Below are 25,333 nucleotides of genomic sequence, written 5' to 3'. Positions count from 1 at the left end.
TCCTGGTCCCTCTCTTTCTCCCACAGGCTAGGCACCCACCTGTGGCCCTTCTGTCTCCAGGTATCTATTTGGTACCTGCCGGGACAGCCCCTACCCCTCAGCCTTCTCCCTCACACACAGATGTGACCACTGTGTGTGACATAAACACAGACGTAAACACACACACACACACACACACACACACACACACACACACACACACACACAAAACCACAGGCTGGGTGATGACTTTTAATTTCCTCCCCCACATTTTGCAATTGCTTTGGTCACAAAGGCTGGTCTGACAGTTTAATCCCACAGTGAGGTAGCACTTTTCATGCGGCTGCTGATTTGGAATTTGGCTCCAGGACATAAATCTGAGGACACAGAGGGGTAAAATACCCACCTACTAAAGTAACCTGAAAACAATTGGGGTTAGATACCTTCTCTGAGTTTATTACCCCAGCTCTCTACCACCCTTCACTCTTTTAAAAAAATTATTATTTATTTATTTAGTTGCATCAGGTCTTAGTTGCGGCAGGTGGACTCCTTAGTTGCGGCATGCATGTGGGATCTAGTTCCCGGACCAGGGATCGAAACTGGGCCCCCTGCATTGGGAGCACGCCCCCACCCATCACTCTTACTCTACAAGCTGAACACCTGACATCTCTGCAGCTGTGAGTTCACAACCTAGTGGGAGGGGGGAGGGGGCCTGACAAGGGCTTTCCCACTCTCAAGCCAGGTGAGGGATGCTCTAGGAAAATTACTCAGGGATACTGGAGTATATCAGTTAAAGAGTCTCAGCAGGAAAGAGACTGGAGTATATCAGTTAAAGAGTCTCAGCAGGAAAGTTAAAGAGTCTCAGCAGGAAAGAAAAATTGGTGACTTTGGGATTGTTTAATGAAGAGACTCTTACAAAAGTGTGGTCTGGTGTTTGGGAGACTCCATGCAGAGGGGCACTGATGTCAGGTTGTCAGGATCAGAGAAGCAAGGACAGCAAGAGGGGGCTGTGGCAGTCCCGGGGATGATCCACTGGTCCCTTTCCTCCTCACCTTGCCCCACATCCAGAGGAAAGGGGCATGCAAAGGAGAGGGAGCAGGGTCCTCCCAGCACAGGGGAAGAGGAGGAGGGAGCAGTAAATTAAGTAGAGGATTGGAATTTTAAACTGGACTGAACTTTAGTTGTTATCCAAAAGTGACTCAAAGTTTTGGAGTTTACCAAATATGCAGTTATGGATGGAAAAGGGAAATTAGACATCATCAAGCAGAGAGAGTCGATGGGAGAAAAATAAAACAGTTGCACGTTTGTGCCTTACTGCATGCTCACTGTTCAGTAAACTGGAAAAGGAGGTACTATCAGTTCCATTTTACAGATGAAGAAACTGAGTTTGCAATCACAGAGCTAATGGTGGCTAAACTGGGCCAGAACCCTGATCTTCCTGCCTCAGCTTCCCTGTGTCCCCAGACTTCCTCCTTTCCCTGAAGCTGCTACTTGGTAACTCTGAGTTCAGCACACACTAAAGCCACAGTTGGTACAAACAGAACTGAATGGGGAGCTCCAAGGTCAGAACCCAAGGTACACCCCCTCTCATCCACATCACTCAGGCTTCTCCCCAGGATGTCCACCCCAGGCCTTCCAAGATGAGCTGTCATTCCCAGGAGGTACAGACCAGTGCTGATGGAGGAAACGGAAGAAGCCAGAGAGCGCTGGCCTCACATTTAGTCTCTATGCTGACTGCTGCATGACCTTGGGTGAGGCACAGCCCTCTCTGGTCTCCAATCTCTCAAAGCAGCCAAATAATCCATGGGGTCCCTGCCAAGAGGGAAAACTGATTCCAATTGGTCAGGTCTCCCAGGGGGCTCACATGCTGTTTCACACTGGCCTTTAGGAGTAACAGGTCCAGGAAGTGATGTCAAGTTTGGGAGGTGAGAAGCAGGGCAGGGAGGCCCAGAGGGTAGAAGCAGGGGAGATACTTTGGGGCAGGCGGATGCCCTGCTGGACAATGGTGCAGGTCAGCCATTGTGCTGGGAGTGGAAAATCCTTTTCTGACTTCATCTCCAAGGGCTGAAAATAGTCTCAGGTGAGGCCCTGGGGACTGGCTCGGTCTGGCCCATTGTTCTTAGCGGGGACAGGGCTGAGACTGGACACCTGGCTGAGCCAGAGCCAAGAGAGAGACAAGCCCTACTGAAGAGGCTGGAGTGGCTGGGCAGAGCCAAGGCCTGTTGATATGGGGAAATTGGAAACTGAGGCCCAGAGAGAAAAAAGTATTCACCATGTCACATGGTGCATCAGGACAGAGGAGGATGAGTTTGGCTTCTGGGACTCATTTCCCCCACCCTTCACCCCCCACCTCAAGCACATACCCCTGGGGAAGGTAAATGCATCCTTCATCCTGCAGCCCAGTGACTCCTGGCCAAATTCCAGCCTCCACCCCACAGGAGGCAGAAGCATCAGACATTCAACTGGATCTACTCCAAGGCAATGTGTGGTGCCAGTGGAGTCACTTCACCTTTCTGGTCACTTGATACTAGGGGAGACCCACTGTCCCACTCTGGTCCTCAGAACTGAGGGCTCATGGGGTCTTGGGAGTGCCTGGGGGAGTAGCTGTTAGTTGTGTCTTTGATGAAAAATCTGGGTGACTGCTACCCTAAGGTAGGGAGAACTGGAATGTGGGAAGCAAGGTCTCTGGGTTCTATAGAGTGACCCAGAGAGGGTAAGCAGTTGGCCTCAGGTCACACAGCAAAAATGCCCATCCATTGTCTGCTCTGGCCCAGCGTCAGGCCAGTCCTCCAGCCCTGGGTCTCTGACTCTTGGATAAACCAAGGAGAGGCTGCAGCATCCTGTGGTGGGCATCACCAGTCAGGGAGAAATGGCTAAGCCTACTGCCATGGGTGGGTGGGAGCCCTCGAGCCCATAGCGGCAGGCTCTGGAAGATCAGAGACATCCTCCTCTTCCTCCTCCTGCCATCACTTCTCCTTACTGCCCTTCCACAGCCCATCACCTGGACAAGGTTCTGTAAACACACACAAGCTCATGAGCCTGAGAGCCACCTAGTGCCAAGCAGGGCAGAAGGTGGTCCCACACCTCACCCCAGGATGGACCTGCTCTTTCCTCCCACAACCTGGGGAAGCCTCAGCCACAGCGGACACTCTATTGCTCACTGGCCGGACACACTGTCCTTTCCTTCAACTCACTTATCCCAATGTGGTTACTTATTAAGTTATGTCAACTCCCTGAGGGCAGGGTCCAGCTGGCTTGCCTCTGTATCCCCTTGGCACAGTGCCTGGAGTGTAAATGCTTATCATGTGCCAGGCCCTGTTCTAAGTGCTTCATGTGTATTCATTCAGGTAAGCCTCCCAATGCCCTACATGGGAAGTAGTATCTCCTTCAAGACATGAGAAAATAGAAGTGCTGCAAGATTGATTTGCCCAAGATGCCACAGCTGGAAGAAGTAGAGACAACGCTCAAACACAGGTAGTCTGAGCAGAGAACTGGTGCTCTTAACTCCATGCTCACTAGACTGCCTCTCGCATCTTGAATCACACAAAGGGTCACTTACAAACTCTCCTGCCCCGCAGGGGTTGCAAGTGGCATGGGATACTGGAAAGGGAACTAGTCTGAGCATCAGATGGACCTGAACTCAATCTTGACTCACCCATTTACTGCCTGTATAACCTGGAGCAAGTCCTCACCTCTCAGAGCCTGTCCTCTCATCTGCTAAATGGGGGTAATAATGTCTATTTCACACGGTGGTGGTAAAGAATAAATAATAATGGATGTGAGAGAGCCCTGCCTGGTGCCTGGGACATGGGTCAGTACCTTAGCTCCCTTCCTCAGGGGCCTGGCTCTAAACAGATCAGCCCAAATCTGCCTTGACAAGGGTGGTGGCAGAGGGGTAGCTTTGGTGGCCTGACCTGGACCAAGATAGGAGTAACTGTGTGTGGAGGGCATGTTGGCCAGGGCCCTTCCTAGCCTTTGGAGGGTGAGAGTGTCCCTCCTGGGCCCTGGGACAAATGCCACGTGGTGCAGAGACCCCTCTGTGCCAGAGCCCCTGCCCCCATTGCACGGAGCTCACTGAGAAGAGCTGCTGTAGGCCAGTCAGCAGGCATTTACTCCTCCGAGCTGCTCTCCCGACCCCCCTCCACCCCAGGTCCCTGGCCTCAGCTCCCCAGCTCCATCAGAGGTGGGAAGAGCTGGGGTGGTGGGGGTGACGGCAGGATTCCCACAAAGGCACTGACCTGCACTAAATGGAGCAGAGCCGCAGGGGCAGCCCGAGCCCCTGGCGCACGACCAGGCGCCACGCTGACCTGCTGAGTGACCTTGGACAAGGCCCTGCCCCTTTCTGGCCTTGAGTCTGCAGCTGGGCTGGATAATCCCTGGGGTCCCTGTCAGGGGCTGTGACCTCTCACAGCGTCCTTCAGCAGTCAACAGCCCCAGGAAGTGATGTCAGGGCGAGGAGGTGGGGAAAGGGCAGCAAGGCCCGGAGAGTAAGAGAAGATATTTTGAGAGCAGGCAGGTCCCTCCACGTCACTGCTGGACAATGGTCTGGGGCTGGGAATGGAAAATCCTGTTCTTACTTGGGCTGAAAATAGTATATGGCAACAGGGTAAAGAACCTCACCCACCAGGCGGGGGGCCTGGGCACTGAGAACAAGGCCAGATGTCCACACCGAAGAGCCAGTTTGACTAGGGTCCTCAGGAGGGGCCCTGGGCCTGTCCCTGGTTCCCTGGGGTCTTCATTCCCCACCCCCACCAGTGCCTGCCACAGGATTAGATGGTGAGTCAGGCCCTCCTGTCCCCTAGGTCCTGTGTCCTTAGAAATCTGTAGGCAGTTGGTTTAAGGAAGGCGTCCTGGCACTAGGCCTCTATGTGGTCTCTATGTGCTGTGGGGCTCTCAGTCCTTGGGGTCTCCAGGACAGCTGCTGGAGGGGTAACTGGGCAGGACATGAAAGGAATGGGGACTATAGGGGAACTTGGGCCTGTGGTGGACACAGCCCCATCCCCAATCACAGATAGACACTCGAGAGCCCCCAAAGTCACAATGTATAACTCCCTGCCTCTGAGTCTGAGCAGGGCTGAGGGGGTCAGAGCTCAGCATTAATACTCCTGACCAGTAGAGTATCTCACCTGGGTAGAGGCGCCTTATAAACTGGGATTGGGTTCAGCCTGAGCAGCAGCTGGTAAGAAAGAGATAGGCTTAGGCCTGCAAGAAAGGTTCAAGGACAGACTGTAAGAGATCATCGCAAAAATGCTCATAAGGACCCGAGCTACATTAACAGGATTATAGAACCTAGAATGTGGGAGGTGAGCATTTCACACTACTGTGGGCAAGTCACCCACATTGCACAATGCAGAGGAATCATTTGGGTCATGGCTTATGACAGGTCCCTGTCACATGGGGGAGCCCATGTGATCAACCTCTGGGGGGTGCCATTTTGAAGAGGCAGAGTGGGAAGGGTGGAGAAGTCATAGGAGGTGGGTGTAGGTGGGGTGAGGAAAGAAGGACCTTCTCTCAGGCAGAGTGGGCCCATCGGGCAAGGGGTCTCCCAGAGTGAGAGGGAGAGAGAGAGAGAGAGAGAGAGCCCTTATCCTTGAGGTTCAAAGTGAGGTCTGTCAGTTTTGCCCTATTCCTGCCCAAAGGCTAGGGCTGGGCCCTGTCCAGATGAACTCCACAGATCTCCAGAGTGGTCCTGGCTAGATCCAGAACCTGTCCCAGGTGAGACTCATCTCCCCCACACTAAGCTCTGACACAGCCTGAGCACCAACCATTATGCCAGGTAGTTGGATTTTCCCAAGAGGCAGAGGACTGGACAGGAAGAGTGAATCTCTCCCACGCTTATCCCCAGTGCAAAAGAAACCTCATGGTCAGGGCAAGGAGGGAGCCCTGACTTGGCGTCCTTGTGACCTGCCCCCCCCCCATTCCTGCCTTGAACCTGGGCACCTACTGCCCAGCCGGCTTCCAGTTCCTGCAGGCCCTGCTCTCCTGCCCCCATGTCTTTGCCTAGAATGCACCTGCACCTGGATGTTCTTCTCTGATGAAGTGCTTTTCTCAGAAGTCCACCCACTCCAGGAAGCCTTCCCTGATGCCCTGGTCCACTGCCCCAACCACTCAGCATTATCCAGTGATGTGCCAGAGAAACTTGTACCTGCTCTCAAGAGCCCTCTGTTAATTTTTCAGGAATTTTGCAAGGAGGCTGATATCACATTGGTAGTCTGAAACTGACTGTGGCAGGAGTATTTGTACCACAGAAACTGGCAATGCTGCAAATAAGGGGTTCCCCTCACCCCCGCACCCCCTGCCGAGAGTCAGCTAAATGGTTGGACTTTTACCAGCACATGACTGGTCATCGCCATTAAATCCTAAACTGGGAGATCCTGAGGACTGGGACCCCACCTGACTCCCCTCTGCACCCAGCAAAACCAGGCATAAAAGCCAGTTAACTTTAAAGTGGAGGATGACCTGGGGTCTGGAGAGGATATTCCTCGTATGAGACCACCACTGAGGCAGCTACTGGGAAGGCAGGTGGTAGAAGAGAACAGGTTGGAGAAAGGACCCTAGTGTGGATGGTGAGAGCTCCCCAGGCTGTATCCCCAACCTCCAACTACACAACGGGGTCCGGCTCAGCAGGTAACAACACCTTTAGTACAAGTCCCAGCCTCGAACTGGCTCCCAGCCTCCAGATGGGTTTATGACATCAGTTCCCAGACGTTCATCCCTTGGGCTGGGCATCCTCCTCAGAGCTGAGCCCTCGGTGGCACTCAGACCACTCCAACTCATCGTGGGAACCTCTGGCTCAGCCCTGACTCCTTACCAGGGTCCTCTGGTCAACTTGCAACCCTGTCCCTCCCAGGTAGCTCAGGCGCAGGCTTGGCTGTGTGACCTTGGTTAAGTCACTTTCCTCTCTGGGCCTGTTTCTCCACTTGACTTGTTTAGTCCAGAGCCCAGCCTAGGTACCTTGGCAGGCACAGCCAGGTATTTACGTGGGATTCAGGCCAGGGGCAGCACTGGCCCCAAACCCTTGCCTTTCTTAAAACCTTACTCCCCAGATCTCACATACAAATGGTGACTGGGGATGTGGGGACTGCTGAGCTCTCTGGACCACAGAGAACAAACTGCGCCCCTGTCAAATGCCAGAGCACTGGGGTCACGGCCCCCTTGACCATCCGGCCTGATTCACTGATGGTCCATATCTGGGGAGACTGTCCCATTTGAACAAGTCTAAAGTCTCACCCGACACAAACTGGTACAGGCCCAAGGGGTTCAGGTCCTACAGCCGGATGTCCTTAGTGTTTTCACCACCAGACGGTGTGGGATCTGTTTGTCTAGAGTTCTCACTGCTGGCCGAGTCTTCTGTCCTCTTACTGTCAGTTCTGTTGAACCTGTGCAGGCCCAGACGGCGGCGAAGCTGGGTGGTAGGGGTGTGGTCTGTGGGTGGCTTGGCATCCCGAGCAAAGCGCACGAGCCTCTGCCCAGCCAGGAAGTAGAGCACAGGGTCAAGGCAACTGTTGGCGCTGGCCAGAGGCCGGGTGATCTTGTAAGCCATGTTGATGGCGTTGAGGGTGTGGCAGCTGAGGTCCAGCGAGCGGAAGGAGTAGTAGAGGGTGCGGGTGACGTGGAAAGGCAGGAAGCAGAGGGCGAAGACCGCTAGCACCACGGCAATGGTGCGCACCGACTTGCGCTTGGCCCGCGGCAGGCCTCCCGTGGTCCCGTAGGTTGGCTTTAGCAGCCGCCGAGCCATGAGCACATAACAGACCAGGATGATGGCGAAGGGCACTGCAAAGAGCAGGCTCATTATGATGGAGCTGTAGGCCACGAAGTGGCTGAAGAGCTCGGGTGCCGAGGTGTCATGGCAGGTAATGCGGCCACCACGTGCACTGGTGGTGACGAAGTAAAGCACGGGTGCCTGGCAGGCCAGCACCAGCACCCACACAGCAACGGCCACCCTGCGGGCATAGCGGGCCCGGCCCCAGCGCAGCGAGCGCAGTGGACGCAAGACACCCAGGCATCGGTGCACACTGATGCACGTGAGGAAGAGGATGCTGCAGTAGAGGTTGGTGTAGAAGAGGAAGCGCACCAGCTTGCAGAGCACTGTGCTGAAGGGCCAGTGGTCACCGCGGGCATAGTAATAGACCAGCAGGGGCAAGGAGGCCGCGTACAGTGCATCCGACACGGCCAAGTGGAACATGTATGTGGTGGAGGCGTTCCAGGTCTTGAGGCGGCACAGGAAGATGTAGAGAGCCACGGCGTTCAGACACAGCCCGAGCACGCACACCACGCCGTAGGACACAGGTAGTAGCACGTACTTGAAGTTCTCATTGAAGCGGCACTTGTAGCCCAGCTCATCCCCATCCCAGGTGCCATTGATGGTGCCATTCCAGAGGCCCGGGTCTGTGGCCATTGCCCTGAAGGGAAGTGGGTGGTGGGGAGAACGGCCATCAGGACCCAGCAGGGAAGCCTGACACCCCCACCTGACCAGGGCCATGAGGGACCCCAAGTGCCCACAGACTTCCTCAGTTAAATCTGCCCAACTACATTCAAGGCTTTTATTGCATCTGATCTGCTTCTCTCCCTGGGCCCAGGGGGCCCAGAACCTTGGAATCCTGGAACCTTAGAATGCATGAGATCCATGACTGTCAGGATCATATAATTCTAACACTTTGGAACAGGGAGAGGCAAACTACCCCCTGAGGGCAAATCCAGCCTACCAGTCTGTTTTTGTAAATAAAGCTTTATTGGAACACAGCCATGCCCATCTGTTTACGTAGAGATGAATAGTTGTGACAAAGACCATTATGTTCCTCAAAGCCTAAAATACTTACCAGCTTGCCTTACAAAATAAAATCAGTGACCCTGTTTGAGAACCTCAGGAACACAGAGTTCTAGGTCTAGGATTCTGAGCTCTAGAATCTGAGGATCTGGTGGTCCCAAAGGGATACCGTCTGAGATTCACGGAAAGGGGCCTTTGAGGCTGACTGGGTCCACCTCACACCCAGTGCCCACTGCCTGTTTGTGGCCAGCGGGCAGCCCACACCTTCCTGGTGGCATTAGGAAGTTCTTTCCTTTGGCTCAGCTTTCTTCTCTCTGGGGAGGCTCTGGCCCTGTGCCTGCTATTTTGGTATTTGAGGGAGTATTTCCAAGGGTCTCCCTCTTCAGTCATTCATTCACCTCTCAGCAAATATTTTTAGGCACTCCTATTCTGGTACTTCCTGCATCTGTAAACAGAAGTCCTTCTCCCTGGCCTATGAGGCTACCACATGGGGCTGTGACTCTTCTGAAGATTCCAGGGAAGTCTGGGGTGTAGGTGGTAGTGGGGGCATCAGGGGACTTCTGTTGGGGGGCAAATTCAGCTTCCTCCAGGCTTGCCCAGCTTCTCTTCACATATCATCACTACCTTGACCTTCTCCTAGCTTGTCCCCAGTGAGCATATAACACAGCTGTGATGCCTGACCGCCCAGACAGTGAGCACCTGGAGATCAGGATGCCACCTTCCTCCTCTCCCCACCGCTCCAATGTGACCAAGAGCTCTCTTTCAGACTATCCCAGTCTGGAAGGCAAAGGTGTGCCCAAAGGTCTCAGAAGGTAGGCTGGAAATCATAACGGGAGTCCCAGAGGGGCAGGTTTGGGACAAACACAAAGAATAACTTTCTAATAGTGTGAAGGGGCAGGGGAGCTGACATTATTCAAGCCCCACTACTACTATGTGTGCTTTATTCACGTGACTTCATTCTATCCTTACAACACGGTTCTGGGAGCCAAGTTATCATGATCAGGTTTCCGATAAAGAGGCTGAGACACAGATCATTCAAGTAACTTGGCCCAGGTCACAGGCTGGGGATAGGCTGCAATTCCTAACTGGGTCCACCCCACAATGGAAGGGGCTGTAGGAGGAGGTAGTGAACTCGCTGCTTATGGGGGTGTGCAAGGATCTCTCTAGCAGAGTCTGCAGAAGGGCTTGTGCCCTATGTGTGGGTGTGTCTGGGATGACAGAGAGGGCAGATGTCATGTATATCCTCCCCACCCTGAGAATCTGGGGCTGTACAGTCCCTTTCATTTTGGAACCTGGGGTCCTGAGAGGCTGGGGCTCAGAGATTCTACAGGGCCAGTGACATCCACTCCCTTAGACACTGAGCTTCTTGCCCAGCCTGGTCTCCCAGAAGCAGCCTGAGGCCCATGAAGTTAAGATTAGGGGGGCTGAAGGACACACTGCTCCCTCAGCTTCCTTCTTTTGCCATAACCCTCCCCTTCCCCCATCTTCCCTGCCTCCTATTGTCAGCAAAGATGCTACCAGGAGGCAGGGAGCCTGCACTTGTGACCACCCTCCCACGGACACAGATTCCTCCCCAAGGAGCCGGGGCAGATCCAGGATGAGGAGGTAGGTATGGGGTTGGGGTGGGGGACGCTGGCAGGGCCAAACTGCTGGGACCCCTCTGGCCTGGGGCCAGGACTCAGGATCCAGCATTAAAGCACTTCCTGCATCCCACTCTACTCCTTGCAGCCCAGTGTCACCTCCACCCTTGCTGCTGGAGCCACTGCATCAGCCTCCCTGCCTCCAGCCTCAGTCCCCCCAGTCCAGAGGGGTCTCTGGAAAAGACAAGTCATTCTCCTGCTTGAAACCTCCTGTGGCTCCTGTCTGCTCTCAGGAGAAAACCCAGCTCCTCGATCTGGTACCAGAGGTTTTCATAATCCAGCCTCTGTCACCAGCCACAATCTCCTGTGACCTGCAGTTTCCTGAATGCACCCAATGCTGTTCACCTCCCAGCCTTATGTTGCTCCTTCAATCTGGAATCCATTCACACCCCTCGCCTCCACCTGTTGAAATTACAACTCTATCCATCAGCGCAGCAAACTCCAGTGATTAAGAAGAACCCGGCCTCTGGACACAGACTGCCTTTGTTCCCTCATCTGTAAAATGAGGTGATTAACAGAACCTATATCACAGAGCTGCTGTGAGGATTAGGTAATTCGTGTAAAACGTTTGGAGCCATGCCTGGCACACAGTAGGTACACTGTGTGTTACGAGCTTTGAGGCTCAGCTCACCTGCGGCTTTTTCCTGAAATCTTTGGGGAGCTCTCTCAGGCCACAGGTGGAGGAGAGACAGAAGGTCCTGGAGGCTGTGAAGCAGGTGAGTGTGGTGGACCAGGCGACTGACTCCAAGGCCCAAGCTGGGGTCAGGTCTGGGGACCTCGTGAGGGGAGAAGTCTGAGAGCTGTTTGGGAGGGAGGCTGGATAGACTGGCCCAGAGGGAGTCTGGATAGAGGAGGGGCCAGGATGCCTCAGGCTCAGGGGTCAGGAGGAGGGGGAACTCAGTGTCAGGCATGGTAAGTGTGAGATGCCACATCACGGACTGTGGGAAAGGGCGAAGGCTGGGACCACCAGGTCTGGTGCACTGGGAGATGAGCAGGAGTTGCTGGCTCACAGGAGCTGTAGGAGGAGTCTGGAAGCCCGGGTGTGAGACTAAGGATCTGTGGAGGAGCCATTCCCCCTGGGGACACCAGCTTGGGGTGTCCAGCTCTGCCACAGAGCCCCAGATGACATCAGGTATTTCCTGCCCTCCTGAGGTTCAGACCTCTCATGGGCTGAATCCCCTGGCCTGGTAGAACTGTGGTCCTCAAACTTCCCCCCTGAGGTGCTCTGCCCCACTGGAGACAGGGAGGGTGGCCCCTCTGTACTCCATGCTCAGGGAACATCCCCCCAGCCCCACCTCCCCAGAGCTGCTCCGCTCCTGCCCCGGTGCTGAGGCCTGATGGGTCTCTCCTCAGGGTCGGGGTCAGGGCCCTCATCCTCCCTTCATGGTCAACATCTCATTGCTCTACACAGTTTCTTGCTAATTACTCATGATGGAACCTCTGACACTGATGAGAGGGGTGGAAACTTCCCTAAGTCTCTCATGAACCAAGGGAGTTGCCCTTTCCACCTGTATTAAGACATCCTGACCCCACCCTTACAGGCCAGCTGGGGACACTCTATCATTGTGGCTCCTGTCCAGACTGACCCTGCCTGTCCTCTCCCTCCACAGGCTGGCCCACCAACCTGTGAGTACGTCTTTCCTGCCTCACCCCCTCTGACCAGCCCCTGCTTATAGAGACAGCCAAGTGCCCAGCCCTCTCCCTCAGCCCTCTCCACTTCCTCTCCTGACCCCTGATGCCCTTGGGGCCTCACTCCCAGCTCCCCAGGACCAGCTCCCACCTAACTTTGTCCAACACCACTCACCAGCCCCTCTGTGTCCAGTTCTGGCTGGCCCTGCGCTCAAGAGCTCCTAGTGTGGAGGGAGACGTGAGCTTATAAGTGCCTGCCAGGCTTTCCTGCCTTTGTGTATTGCTGTTCTTTCTGTCTAGAAAGCCTTTCCAGACCCACACACACTGCACTCTACCCTGCCCATCCCTCAAGGCTCTTCTCAAATGTCACCTCATCTCTGAAGCTCTCTCCCTCCATCACCAATCCCCCAGGGCATTCCTCACACCCTGCTGGGAATTTGTCCCTCCACTCTCTACCCCAACACATTCCAGGTGCTCCTGGAGGACTGGGTCCCTCTGATTCCTTTCTCTGGCCCTATCATCCAGCAAGAGGCCTGATCCAAAGCAGGTATGACATGAATGAGAGAATGAATGAATGAGTGAGTGAATGAATGAATGAATAAGTGAAGCAAGCACAAGAGCTATGGGAGGCCAGAGGAGGCTAAGCTTTATGATGGTGGCTCTCCTTTCCCTTATTCCTCTGAGGACCTTTCAGAGGACAATGACATTGAAGGATTTCTCAGCTGCTGATCCTAGGTGGCCAGAGGTCACACCAGCCCTCCAGGGGCCCAGCCCACCTGAGGCCTGCTCCTGCCCTAGGCAGGCTCCTGGACTGTCTCTCTTTCAAGAGCCCTTTTCTACTCTGGACACATCAGAGAAATGCCAGAGGGAGGGGAACCGGACCCAGGCATTCTGGAGATGGGTCAGCTCTCTGATCCACATTCCTTTACCTCACCCATCTCTGGCTCAGGTCATGGGTCAGTCTGGATCAGGAGCTCCTGATCTTAGATCACCACCCCCCTTCACTTTGTAGGGGTCAAGTCTGGGCTGAGCAAATTCCCTGCAGCATCCTCATTTCATCCTTCACCTCATTCCTTGGCAGATGGCGTCATAGAGGTTAAGCTATTTGTTCAAGGTCACACTGCCAGGAATTGGAAAGATTGGGTTTGATACACAGGGCTGTCTGGCTCTGAAGCCTGAATTCATCACAGCCTGGGATGGAGGGAGCAGAGCACAGATCGCCTTGATTTACCTCCAGTTCAGTGTATACACACGCACGAGTGCATCAGCCCCAGCCTCCAGCCTCCCGCCTCCCAGCCTCCCAGCCTCCCAGCCAGTAGACCCTGCCCTTGCACGCCCATACCTGACCAGCCCCTGCTCTCAGCTCTCAGGATGCTCAGCGCAGGCTCAGGTTCCTCACTCATGAATGCACCTGCCTGGACCCCTGGACCGAGCTGCAGGGAACTCTGTGGGAAACAGGAAAAACAGGTCCCCTGGCCTGGGGCCTCGCCCAGCTTCCAGCATTTCTCAGGGCAGGCAGTGCCCAGGCTCCTGAGACAGGGAGGTAGAGACAGCTTGGGCTCTGGGTCATGGGAAGTCAGCCCGGCCAAGCCTTCCCTGGACTGCCTCTTCTGCTCCAATCTTGGTCTGAAAGAGGCAAAGAAGTGAGCTGGTATGCTTTCCCGGTAGGCAGAAGTGTCCTCTGCCCACACTCACCCCCTAGCCGTCCACCCTTGGCTCACATGTTCTAGGGACGGTTGTTCCCAGCCTTCAGGCCCAGGTCTCCTTTCACGGGAGGGTGGCTCTGCCAGGCAGGGTCTCCGCCATACCCTGCAGAGTTGAGCTGAGCCTCCAGTGCCCCCCTCCCTTGGTCCTGGTCTGGAAACAGTCAATACCCTTCTTGCCCAGTGTACACTCGATAGTACTCTGGCCAACCTAGTTTAGCTCAAGCTGGGTCTCTATCTGGAATACCCTTCCTCCCTCATCCCACCTCTAACCATTCCTCCATAGGTGTTGTAAACACACAAGGACACACACAGACATGGACACACTTACATACACAGATACACAGAGATGTACACAGTCATACTCAGATGTATACACACACACACTCTCTCTCACACACCCAGAGTCTTAAACAGTCAGGGCCTGGAACAGCCTTTAGAAATCACCTCTGCCAACCTCCCATTTGACAGAGGAGGAAACTAAGGCCCAAGGCCTCACAATAAGCCAGAGACAGAGCCAAGAGCAGAACCCAGGTCTGGATTCTGGCCCTAGTTTTATGTCTTGCCTGGAGCCCCTCCCACAGAGCAGGCACAGCGCTTCAGTGAGGGGATGGTGACCTGGTGGAGGAACGCCTCTGTGTGGGCAGGTCCCAGCAGAACCTCAGACCCATCTCAGAGAAGAAGAACGTCCCCTTCCTTTTTCTCCCGGTTTCATTTCCCTGCAATGGGGGAATGGGGTCTGAGACAGCTGAGCCAGATCCCTAAGCTGGAAGTACAATGCAAGCATGGGGGAAAGTGGGGAGAGGAGATGGGTGGCTGCAGGAATAGGGCAGGCGGAGGGGGCACTGGAAAGGCCCTGGACCACCGTTTTCCCAGTGCACCTTGCCCCAGGAGTCTCAGGCTGACATTGGCCAGCAGGCTGGTAGCTGTTTGCCAGTCTGTTCTGGAGTCTAGTGACAAGGTGAAAGAAAGAGCTTCACCTTTTCACCCACTCCACATAGGGTCACACCCAGTCTTCTCCTCCTAGGGAGATATCTTCACTCAAAAGACTAAGGTAGAACAACGCAGGATCTCAAAGCCACTCTCCCATTTCTGAGAAGGGTCTCTACCATCCATCCTTCCAGGCTTCAAAGCTCCAGTATACCCCTGACAACCTCTCTCTTTCCCACCCATGTGAAACCATCACTCACCAAACCCTGTCAGTTTGACCAATGCAGTGGCTTAGACACGCCACTCTTCCCGACCCCGTGGTTTTGGGCCTGCGTTTCTCCTCCAGACCATTGCACTAGCCTACTTACTGGTCTCCCTGCCTCCACCCCTGCCCCTCCTGTCCATCTTTCATACTGCAGTTATGGGTCTTCCTAAACCACACATCTGACCACATACTATGGAGCTCAAAATCCTTCCATGGCTCCCCATTGCCCTCAAGTTGACATCTAAGTTCCTGAGCCTGGCACTCAAGGCCCTGCTGATCTGGTGCCTGCTGCCCTCCACACTACTCTCCCTCTCCGCCTCCACCCTCACCTTTCTGTCTCCAACACAGGAAAAGCAGTCCCATGGTCATATCTTTGCTTAGGGGTACCCTCCCTTATCTTCTAACAGCTATGTCATAACAAGAGTTGAATGCTTTCTCTGTGCCAAGTTCCATGTTAGATGGCTCCATCAACCTCTTCTCGTTTAGTCCTGAGAATTTCAGAGAGGTTGAATGACCTCTCCAGGGTCACATAGCTAGCAAATGGCAGGGCAGCCCTGGTCTGTCTGACTTTAGGAGCTACGCCCCTGACTGTAAGCAGATAGGGTAGGGGTTCCCCAGAGAAAGAAAACCAGGCATGGCTTTCTTGGCATAAGAGAAGCCATATTAGGCCTAGGATTTAAGCCTGGCCAGAAATGCTTGCCCTTGAACAGGTCTCAGTAATTAATGATCTTAAGGGCAAGAGAAGTAGCAAACAATAAATCAGTTGTAAAGATTCCCAGTTCTGTTTCCATGGTAAAGATTAGCCTGAGGCTCTTTCTTGAGAAGTTTTGCAAAATTTAAACCCCCCTTGAGGGCTCAACTACCAGATCAACTGGAACGTAAGGAATGATGATGATGACCTTTTCTGACTTGAGTCCTCAGTCAATTAAAGCTTGGACCCCGTCAACCTTTGCCCCAATCATATGCTGAGTTCTCTGCTCATATCCCTTGCAAGTGAATATGCATGTACCCTTAGCTTAAAACTCCCCCAATTTTGCTGTTCGGTGAGACACTGCTTTGGGAAAGGTCCCCGGTGTTCTCCTTACTTGCTGCAAGTAGTAAGTACTTCCCTCTCCCGCTCTTTGGCTTGGTTGTGCCTTTTCGCTTGATGCCCATGAAGAGGCGAACCCAGTTTTGGGGTAACTACCTCATACCCTCCAAAGCCCGGATCCTCTCTTCCAGGAAGCTCCCTGACCAGCCCTCTTTGAGCCCCACAGCTCTGCCTGTCTGATTAATTCTCCACCGGAGGGAACATCTTACTGGCAGCGCCCAAGATCTACTCTTCCTGGAAGCAGCCATGATGATTACTGTAGCCATCTTACAGTTAAACAAACAAACAAAAAAACCCAACAAGGCCAGAAAGGGCAGCCCAAGATCTCACCCAAGGTCACCAATAAGCCAAGGGCAGAGCCAAGCCTAGCATGCAGACTGACTACCCTCTCCCTTAACCTGGCTCTGCCTCTATCCCACACTGGGTCTTTCTCCCTGTGGTCCCAGGCTAGTGAGCCCAAAGCCAGGAGGAGTGGCTGGGGCAGTTCCCAGGCTGGTTGCAGAATTTCCAAGGTGGTTGGACAACATTCCAGCTTCTCCACTAGGGTGGCTCTGGAATGTACTGCCTGCTCGACACCCACCTGGCTGGCCCTGTCCAGTTTGGCAGGGGAAAGTGACCCATCACCATTCTGGAAACTCCTGCTGCCTGCCTCTGCTGGGGGTGGAGTGCTGTGAAGGGAAACAGAGGCTCTGGATCCAGAACACCACTGAGGGGCCGGGGAGGGCACTGGGCGGGTGGGAGATCCCAGTTCTGCCATCCCCAGCTATAGGAGCTGGACAAGCCTCAGCTCCACAACTTAACTCTCAATTTCCTTGCAATCTAAGAACAGTACCTGCCTCGTAAGTTTGTCGAGATAACTAAAGGAGATGACTTAGACTCACTTTGTGAAATAATTAAAGGAGATATGATTTTAGCACGTGAAGAAGGCAGGGAGGATGGGAGTATCCCAGGAAGATAAGAGGGGCAGGAAACCCACAGGTATTATGGGCAGAGTAGCAAGGTCACAGCCAGACTGACTACAGATCAAGGTTCCCACACTGAAGGCTATCCTCAGAAGGGAGGGCAGCTTAGGGACCCCCAGCTGGACTTACACCCCACAATACCTCATCACTCACTCACCCTTTACAGGGGCTGCCATACCTACACCTGTCCCGGTGCGGGGCACTTAGGGACTCTGAGGTGGATCAGACCCTTCTGTGATCTTGAGGAGCTCACTGTCAAGGCTGAGGGTGGAGGGAAGAGGACAGGGGAAGAACCAGAAATAGTCAGCGACAAGTTAAGGTGATGAGAGCTGAAGAAACCAAGAGGGCCGCTAATGGGAATGGGGGGGGGGCAGTGATCAGGGAAGGCTTCCTGGAGGAGAGGACACCTGCCTTTGGAAGATGGGTAGGAGTCAAGAGGGTGGAGAGGGAAGAGGAGTAGAGTGAGCGAAAACTACGGCAGTATGTTTGGGAAACTGTCAGTCATCCCTGTGGCTTGAGGGGAGTAGAGAGGGCAAGGCTGGGTTGGAGGACAGGAAGAATCTTGGAAGTCATCCTCTGCCCCCTCCCAAATGTCCTCCATGGGGCTGAAGGCAAATAGGCCCCCAGCCTTGCCTGGTGTGCTTTCTGCAACACAAACACTGGGGCTTGTCTGGGGAAATAGCTGAGGGCTAACCTCAGATGTTATCAGCAGGTCCTGTTGTACTGTGAAGCCTCTGCAGCCTCCTCTGGAGGCCCTGGGTCTCTGTAGCCCCTTCTGGAATCTCTCTCCCCATTGGGAGCCCTCAGGAGCCTGACTGTGGGAGCCATCCATTGGGGTTGAGCTCAGAGCATCGGAGTGTGTGGGTCTCAAGTCAGTTAGGCTGGTCCTCCCACCTTACAGATCAGGAAACTGAGACTCCTGAAGAGGAAGGGCCTTATCAAGGTCTGGTCTTCTAATTTTCAGTGTGGGGTTGAGCACCCCCAAACCCACTCCAGGGCAGGACTTCAAGCCATCTGATCCACCTCTGACACAGCACAGCCCCACACAGTTGCTAAACTGAACAAGTTCAGAACCACAATGCCCTGGACTCCACCCCAACCCATCACACCCGAATGCCTCCAGCCATACTCAAGAGGCAAGAACCCTGGGTTCAGGCTCCAACTTGGAACCATCCATGCTGTGCAATCTTGGTCAAGTCAGTGCCGCTCTCTGAGCCTCAGGTTCTTCACTGGTCAGACAGGGAGAATCACTGCCACATAAGACAGCTCGTGAGGAATGAGCAAGACAAGGGGGCAGGTGGGTGCTCCGTGGGGCTAGCAGATCATGCACTCTCCTAATGTGGAGGCTGCATCTGCCCATCTTGGCATAGAGACCCTGAAACATTTCTCAGCAGGGGGCCTTCCCAGGTGACCTAGCAGAGGAGCAGGAGTCATGGTCAGAGGAGTCAGGGAAGGCTCCTAGAAGGGGCTGTGATCAGGTCTGTGGAGAAGCAGGAAGGGTCCAGTTTCGGAGGAAAGAGGGAGAATGGAGACCCCAAGGTAGGAAAAGGGACAAAAGTGTTGGCCAGGATATACGTGAGCCTGTGACTCTGATTGTCTCACTCAGAGTGCTTCCAGGATTTGGAGTTCATTGGTTCTTACAGTCCAATTCCAAGAGTCTCTGGTTCCAGGAGTGAATGCTAAATGTTTCTTCACTTCTGTTATTCATTGCTTCTGATAGCTTTGGTTTTGAGATTTTCAGAACCACAGGAGTCTAGACTCTCAGAGTAACACAATCATAAATCACTTTCCCAGGAGCCACAGTGTCTCAACAAACACTTGCTAATACTCCCATATGCCCAACCTCGGAAAGACCCTGCAAACCCAGACGCAGATCAGACTCTGTCAGGCCCTTGAGGAGCTCCAGTCTGGATGGGGAGAAAGACACAGACATGGACCAAGTCTGCTTGAGTGGGAAGTCCTGGGGATATGGAATCCAGAGTAACCTCTAACTGGTGTGGGAAGGTAGTCAGGGAGAGCTTCCCTGAGGAGGGGTCATTTGAGCTGGGATGTGAAGGATGATATGGAGTTGTCAGGTAGACAAAAAGGTAGGAGATCACTGAAGGCAGAGGGAAGGGCATGTGCAAAGACTCCATGGTGTGACACTGTGGCCTGTCGGGGGAAGACTGTGGGGGTCATGTGAAGTTGGAGTGGAGGGTTAGGTGGCACAGAATGTGGGAGGGCCTGCAGGCCTCACACGAAAAGGCTTGAAGGCCAGGTTGAGGCCTCAATCCTGAGGACAATGAGGAGCCATGGCAGGGCTTAAGCAGGGAAGGACATGGTAGGAGTTGATCTTTGCAAAGATGGTGCCACATGGAAGTTGGATAGGAAACGGGGGTCAGAAAGGAGGAATCAAGAAGGAGACTACACACATAATGGTCCAGTGAGGGGAGCTGATCCCTTGGCCCTGGATTTCCTTGTGAGATGGAAAGCATCCTTGCTGGCCCACAGCCCAGCCACAGCAAGACTCCTCCCACAAGCTGAGGCTGGGGAGATTGGGTGCTAACCAGGAAGCTGCAGCAACACCAGGATCCTCCCCAAGGCAGGGGGAGAGGAGAGGAGAGGGCCCCAAGAAGTCTGAGGGAGGCCCTCCTCCCATGTTCCAGTGCCCAGGCAGTGTCATTGTCACTGTGATGACAGGGCACCAGGGTAGAGCACCATGGAGGAAGCAGCTGCCCAGAAGGGACTAGGTTGCCCACCTTCCCAGCAGGGACTCCAGTTACTCACTGCACCAGACACAACTCAGGCCTTGGAGATGGCATGACAGAGGAGTAGAGAAACCCCTCTGCTCAAGAACCAACTGTATCTCTCCGTGGAGCAAGATCTTCCTCTTCTATTATACACCTACTTTCACCTGGTCATTCATTTCCCAAACACTCACTGGCACCTCCTCTGTACCCAGCCTGTGCTGGGTGATGTGGACAGAGAGAGATAGTGGGCTCGGCCTGGCCTAGTCCTGCAACTGACCTCTAGGATGAGTACAGAGGTCAGGGAAGGCCCCCATAGCCAGTCTCCCAATGGCTGGGAAAGGCCAGACCCGAGGACACAAAGGCAGGCCTAAGAGGAAGGTGTGGGTCAAAAGGTACACCAGACAGACCCACGGAAGGAAGTCTGGAGAGAGGAAAGATTTCACTGGGGTAACTGCACCCCCTCTCACCCAGATCAGCAAGGCTTCTCTAGCCCTGTGGGCAGCCTGAGCAGATACTATCTTACCAGCAGCTGGGTAACCAGGTCACAAGCAAGAACTGAAGACATGTTTTCAGGATGGAATTCAAACTTCCCTCAGCCTGAAAACTAGAGGACCTGGCCTCACCCAGATGGGGCTTCTGTCTTGAATAGGGAGGGATAAGCCAGGTAGGGCTTATCCCAGCTTTTACCAGCTTCGTGACTTTGGTCAAGGTGCTCTCTGAGCCTTTATTTCCTCATCTGCAAAATGCGAGTAATAATTCCTCCCTGACAGGGTTGGTGGAAGATAAAATGAAGTACATTTATGAAATGTTACTAGTAAGCTGTCTCTGCAGAGAGGGCAGGGAGAGGAAGGCTGTCAATAGTTAAAATTCCAATAACCAGCACGATCCCTCACTATTGCATTTGTGTTCTTGTATCGTCTTCAAAATGCATTTAGGTCTATAATTATCACACGCCTCCCCTGTGCATTGCATTTTACAGCTTTACAAGGCCCTTTCCTAGACACTGTCTTAAGAATCGTCATAGCAACCTGCATTTGAAGACACAAGGACCACCGTGCCCAATTTACAGATGGCAAAACTGACACCTAAAGGGGCACAGTGGTTCCTCACAGCCAGGAAAGAAGCCAAAGCAAAGCCTTCACAGGGTCACCTATGAGGACTTGGTGATGTTCTCACACTCTTTAGCTGGTCCTTGGAGGATCCAGAAACCTCAAAGCTCTGTGCACGCTGGGCAGGAGGAGGACAAGAAAGGAGGGGCCATAGCTTTACTCTGCAGTCCAAGCTTGGCAACCATTTGTGAGTGTCACCCACTGTGACACTCCAACCCCTCCAGCCAGACCCCAGGACAGCCCAAGGTAAGACGAAGTGGAGAGTGATAAGCCGTTCGTGCCAGCTGTCCCCTCCCCACCCCCCATACTCTCAGTTCAAGACTTCACTGGTTCTGGCCTCCTTTTAGAGGCTGGTAGGGCAAGAACTGTCCCAAGCTCACCCAGCGTGTTGGGGGCAAAGCTGGGATGAGATCAATTTCAAGTCTCCTGGCTCCTACTAGGGGAGGGAGAGTCCTAACTCTCCCCAAATTCCTGAGCAAGAGCATCTGAGGACTCAGAGAAGTGTTTGGCCAAGGGGGCAAGGGCTCCAACTTTAAATTATGCCTGGATGGTTCTGGTGTCAATCTCACAAATGCCTTAACCTTCATGTACTCAACACTACTCAATCCATTCTCCACGCTGCAACCAGAGAGATCTTTCTGAAATGCTGTTCTGACCATGCCCTGCTCACAAAACTTCCAAGTCTCTCTATTGCCTTCTGGATGAAATCCAAGTTTTCACCTCGTACACCCTGAGTCCTGTAGTGCCCCAGGACACACTGTTCTGACAATCTGTGCACCCATTCTGGTGACCTGATTCTGGTTTCCCCTTCTTTGTAATGACGTGGAGCTCCACTGTAGACAGGCTTTCACTGGAGAAGCTGGGGACAAGGGGCAGGGGTTAGGGGTTGCTGCTGCTCTCCCAGTTTAGCTCAGCACTGTGCAGGGTCCTGGCAACACAAAAATGAGTGAGGCCCAGTTCCTGCCTTCCAGGGGTCCCCAGACCTTGGGAGAGGGAAGGAGGAGACAGACAGAGACCATAACAGTCCAAGGTGGGACCAGGGCTGTCAGCACCAGGACTGCAAGAGCCCACAAGAGGCTCCAGCCCAGCTGGAGGAATCAAGGAAGGCTTCCCAGAGGAGGGGGCACCGGAGCTGGTCCCCAAGGCTGGGTGGTTCTCCAACTGAAGAAGATGAGAGTAGGAGGGCATTTCGGGCAGTGAGTATAGAATATGCAATGGTCCAGAAGCAAGAAACTGACTACTGTGCACAGCAGATTACATGCATTTACTAGAGGGTGAAAAGTCAGGCAGGAGAGGTGGCTGGAGAAGGTGGCAAGGACCAGTTCTCAGGGGCCTTGAGTCCCAGGCCAAGGGGCTCAGGCTTAGTCCAGTGGAAGTCCTGTGAAAGTTTAGCCCGAGGAGGAGAATGATTGGGATTTGGGTTTCAGGAAGTTCCCTCCAGGAACTGATCCCCCCACCCCCAAGCAGTGAGCCTGCCCAGGAGGATATTTGTGTTGAACATGAGCCACACACCAGCTCTTCAATAGTCCTCATGTTCCACATCATTATTACTCCCCCTTTACAGACGAGGCCACTGAGGCTCAGAGAAGGGACATGCCTTGCCCACGGTCACACAGTGTACAAGGCACGATGGAGTATAGCTCTCTGGGTCTCCAGAGAGCTTTTCGGGGGCCCTGTCTGCTCAAAGACTCTCTTCTTTCCCAACCGCTCTCACCAATAGATAGCTGAGACTTTATCTGGGTCCCACCCTGACCCTCAAAAGCTCCCCATTATTCCAGCCTAGATCCCAAACAAAGTGGACAGTTCAGGCTGTGGGCCCAGGGAAGCTGGGGATGCATGATGAAAGGAACAGCTGCCATCAGTCCCACAGACTCCAAACTGGCAGGTCTGGTCCGCAGCAGGGCCTGGCCCTTGGGTCTGGCTACTGGCGACCCCAAGGCTGACACCTGCGGCCCTAGTTGGGGTGGGGAGAGAGGGAACTGTCTTTCTCCAGACTGACCCTTCGTACCACAGCCTGCCAGATTAAATCTGCCCTGACAGAGGGTTAACTGTCCTAGGCCACTGCTCTGCCCCCCACCCCCAGTCTTGCCGATGCCCAGGCGAGGTTGCCACCCAGAGCACCCCTGGAGGGAGGGGGCTCAGCGGGCTTCCAGGGTTGGCCTGTCTCTGGCCCCGGTCCCACTGCCGGGGTGTCCACACCAGAGCACAAACACAAACAAGTTCCACAGGTTCAGCAACTCGACCCCGCAGGGGCGCACGCACTCACCCAGTGACACACAGACTTTCACAAATACGCGGACGCACATTCACCCGGGTATCCGTACGGGTATCCATCCACATTCCCCAATATCGAAGCTCCGGTGGAGACCCAGCTCGACCACGGACCTGCCGGAGCGCTCACACCCGCTGGGAACCGCGCCTCCTCGGCCAGCCCCATGCGCTCGGCTCTGCCTGCCCGGCGCCGCTGTGCCGCCACCGGCCGCGTACCCGGGCCCGCCCGCCGCCCGCCGCCCGCCGCCCGCCGCCCGCCGCCCGCCGCCCGCCGCCGTCTCCTCGTCTCCGGGCCCAGCAGGCGGCCCGCCCTCACCTCGCAGGGCGCTCGTCAGCCCGCAGTGCCCCGGCCGCGACTCCCGCTTGCCAGCGCCGGCGTCCAGTCGCCGCGGCGGGGACCCACGTGCCTGAGAGCCCCGCCCGCCCCGCCCGGCTTCCTACCCTGCCGGGTCAGGCCGGGGGCGGGACGGACTCTGGACAGACCCACGCACAGCCATCACCACCTCCCGTCCCGACAGACACTCCGCCAACCACTCGGGACGCTGCCGGGCGATAGGGCCGCGGGGTCAGGGCGTCCGCTTCGGGTGCTGCCAGGGGAGGGGCTGGCGGTGACTGTCCTACCGCCTGGGGACCGAGGCTCCCTGGGCTTCCTCATACGGGATGATGAGTGGTTTTCAGAGACGCTGAAGTTTTGCAAAGTTTGGTATCCTTGTGGCCCTTGTCACTGCCCACCGCGAGATCTTCCCCGAACCTGTGTCCACTCCTCCCAGGCACCTTGCTCAGAGCACTCGCCTCCTATTTTCAGGAGGAAATCCGGGCATTCAGGGTTCTGACTCTCCAGTTCTGGAGAGGAGGGTGGGGGGAGCCTACCCTGGGCTCTCTGTGCTTAATCTCAGCCAGAAAGAGTCACTAGAAATTTCCTGAACACTCGGCTTTTTTTGGTCCATCATCTTCAGCTGCTTCCCCTGAGCTGCCTTCTCAGATGACTCCAGCCACAGATATCACTCCATTCTCTACCCTCAACCCCACTCCCACGGCTCCTGTGGTCAGGGACCCTATGTCTGTCCCTTTCCTGGACTGTGAGCTCCAGGAGAGCAGGGACCAGGTCTGTCTGCCTTCTTCTCACCGGTCCCAGAGGTCCCAGGAGTTGTTCAATACTTGTTGTATGTTTGAATGGATGAATGAATGAATGCCCCCCTCTCTTTCATTCTGGTCTAGGCGTCAGGAGTGCACGTTCTGGCTCAGCTTCAGCACTGACTGAGAGACCTTGACCCAGTTCCAGCCCCTTTCAGGGCCTCCTTATCTGTGAATTAGAGGCAATTACACTCACCCTCCCAACAACCAGTGACCTTCCATGTGTGGCTTTAGACAGTCAGTGTCTGGACCAGTGCACAGGAGGTCTGTTTCTGTGGCCAAGGAGCTTGCCCAGGGCCCTGGGACCTTGAGTCCTGCTGGGCTCCACATCAGCTGACTGGGGCCTGGCTGCAGCCTTGCCAGGAGCGGGAGCAGGGTGGACACACAGTCCTGTGTGGCTCAGCTGCCTCGGCAGTGCCCCAGGGACCTTCACCCGGGAGACACAAAGGCCCCTTGTCCAGCCTCCTCCACCTATTGTCCAAGCTGGTCCATGCTGCTTCTAGGGGGCTAGGAATCTTTGTGGCCCCTACTTATGGAGTTTGGGCCTTGGGGTCTCAGCGTGGGGAAGGCCCCCTGGAACAGTGGAGGCCTCAGCCAACCCCCTTCTTGCCTCTCGCATCAGCCCTCTACTGTAACTGCTATTTAGGTCCAGAGAAAAAATTCCTTTGATACCAGTATGTGGACCCAGGGCTCTGCCTCAGTCTCCAGCCGACTGGAGGGTGGGCAGCCCAGAGTTCTGCACCTGCTCTGGTCAGGTCCTTCTTTACAGCAGAAGAAACTGCATCCCTGAGAAACACAGTGTCTGAGCTACCACAACAGGCGACTTAGGCCTGAGGCACAGAGGCAAGGGGTTTGCCCTTGAACACCACAGCCTTGAGTTCAGGTTCCCATCTTGCCTCACCTCCTTTGATGCTTCTCTGAGCCTCAGTTTCCTCTTCTGCAAAATGGCAATAATGATCCCTTTTTCAGTGGCCCATCTGGTGTCCTTTTTTCAGGGTTTTGTCCATCAACCCCAGTGACCTAGGTTCAAAGGGTTAGGATTCCCCTCTAATAAGGGGCTGGAAGTCTAGGTCTCCTGACATCTTTCCCTGACACTCATTACTGGGCTTTGGAGATCATCAAGTC

At 54.6% G+C, this 25,333-nt stretch overlaps 1 protein-coding gene across 5 annotated transcripts; it reads right to left on the bottom strand.

The window, feature by feature from the left end:
* Positions 1–218: 218 nt before the first annotated feature.
* P2RY2 (purinergic receptor P2Y2) lies at positions 219–23,688 on the bottom strand. 5 transcript variants are annotated; one of them, XM_059069696.2, is made up of 3 exons: positions 23,391–23,688; positions 13,358–13,641; positions 219–8,381 (listed from the first exon to the last, which is right to left on the bottom strand). In XM_059069696.2, the coding sequence occupies exon 3, from the start codon at positions 8,375–8,377 to the stop codon at positions 7,247–7,249; it is 1,131 nt and encodes a 376-aa protein (XP_058925679.1). In that variant the 5' UTR covers positions 8,378–8,381; positions 13,358–13,641; positions 23,391–23,688; the 3' UTR covers positions 219–7,246. The 5 variants fall into 5 exon arrangements, with proteins under 5 accessions (XP_058925679.1, XP_066894951.1, XP_058925680.1 ...); XM_067038850.1 differs by having other exon boundaries at positions 13,358–13,460; positions 23,391–23,499; XM_059069697.2 differs by lacking the exon at positions 23,391–23,688 and adding an exon at positions 23,189–23,287.
* Positions 23,689–25,333: the final 1,645 nt, after the last annotated feature.

This window comes from Kogia breviceps, chromosome 7 (genome assembly GCF_026419965.1).
Source record: "Kogia breviceps isolate mKogBre1 chromosome 7, mKogBre1 haplotype 1, whole genome shotgun sequence".
Taxonomy (NCBI): domain Eukaryota; kingdom Metazoa; phylum Chordata; class Mammalia; order Artiodactyla; family Physeteridae; genus Kogia; species Kogia breviceps.
Note: the sequence above shows the minus strand (reverse complement) of the source record. Positions and strands in the feature narration are given on the sequence as shown.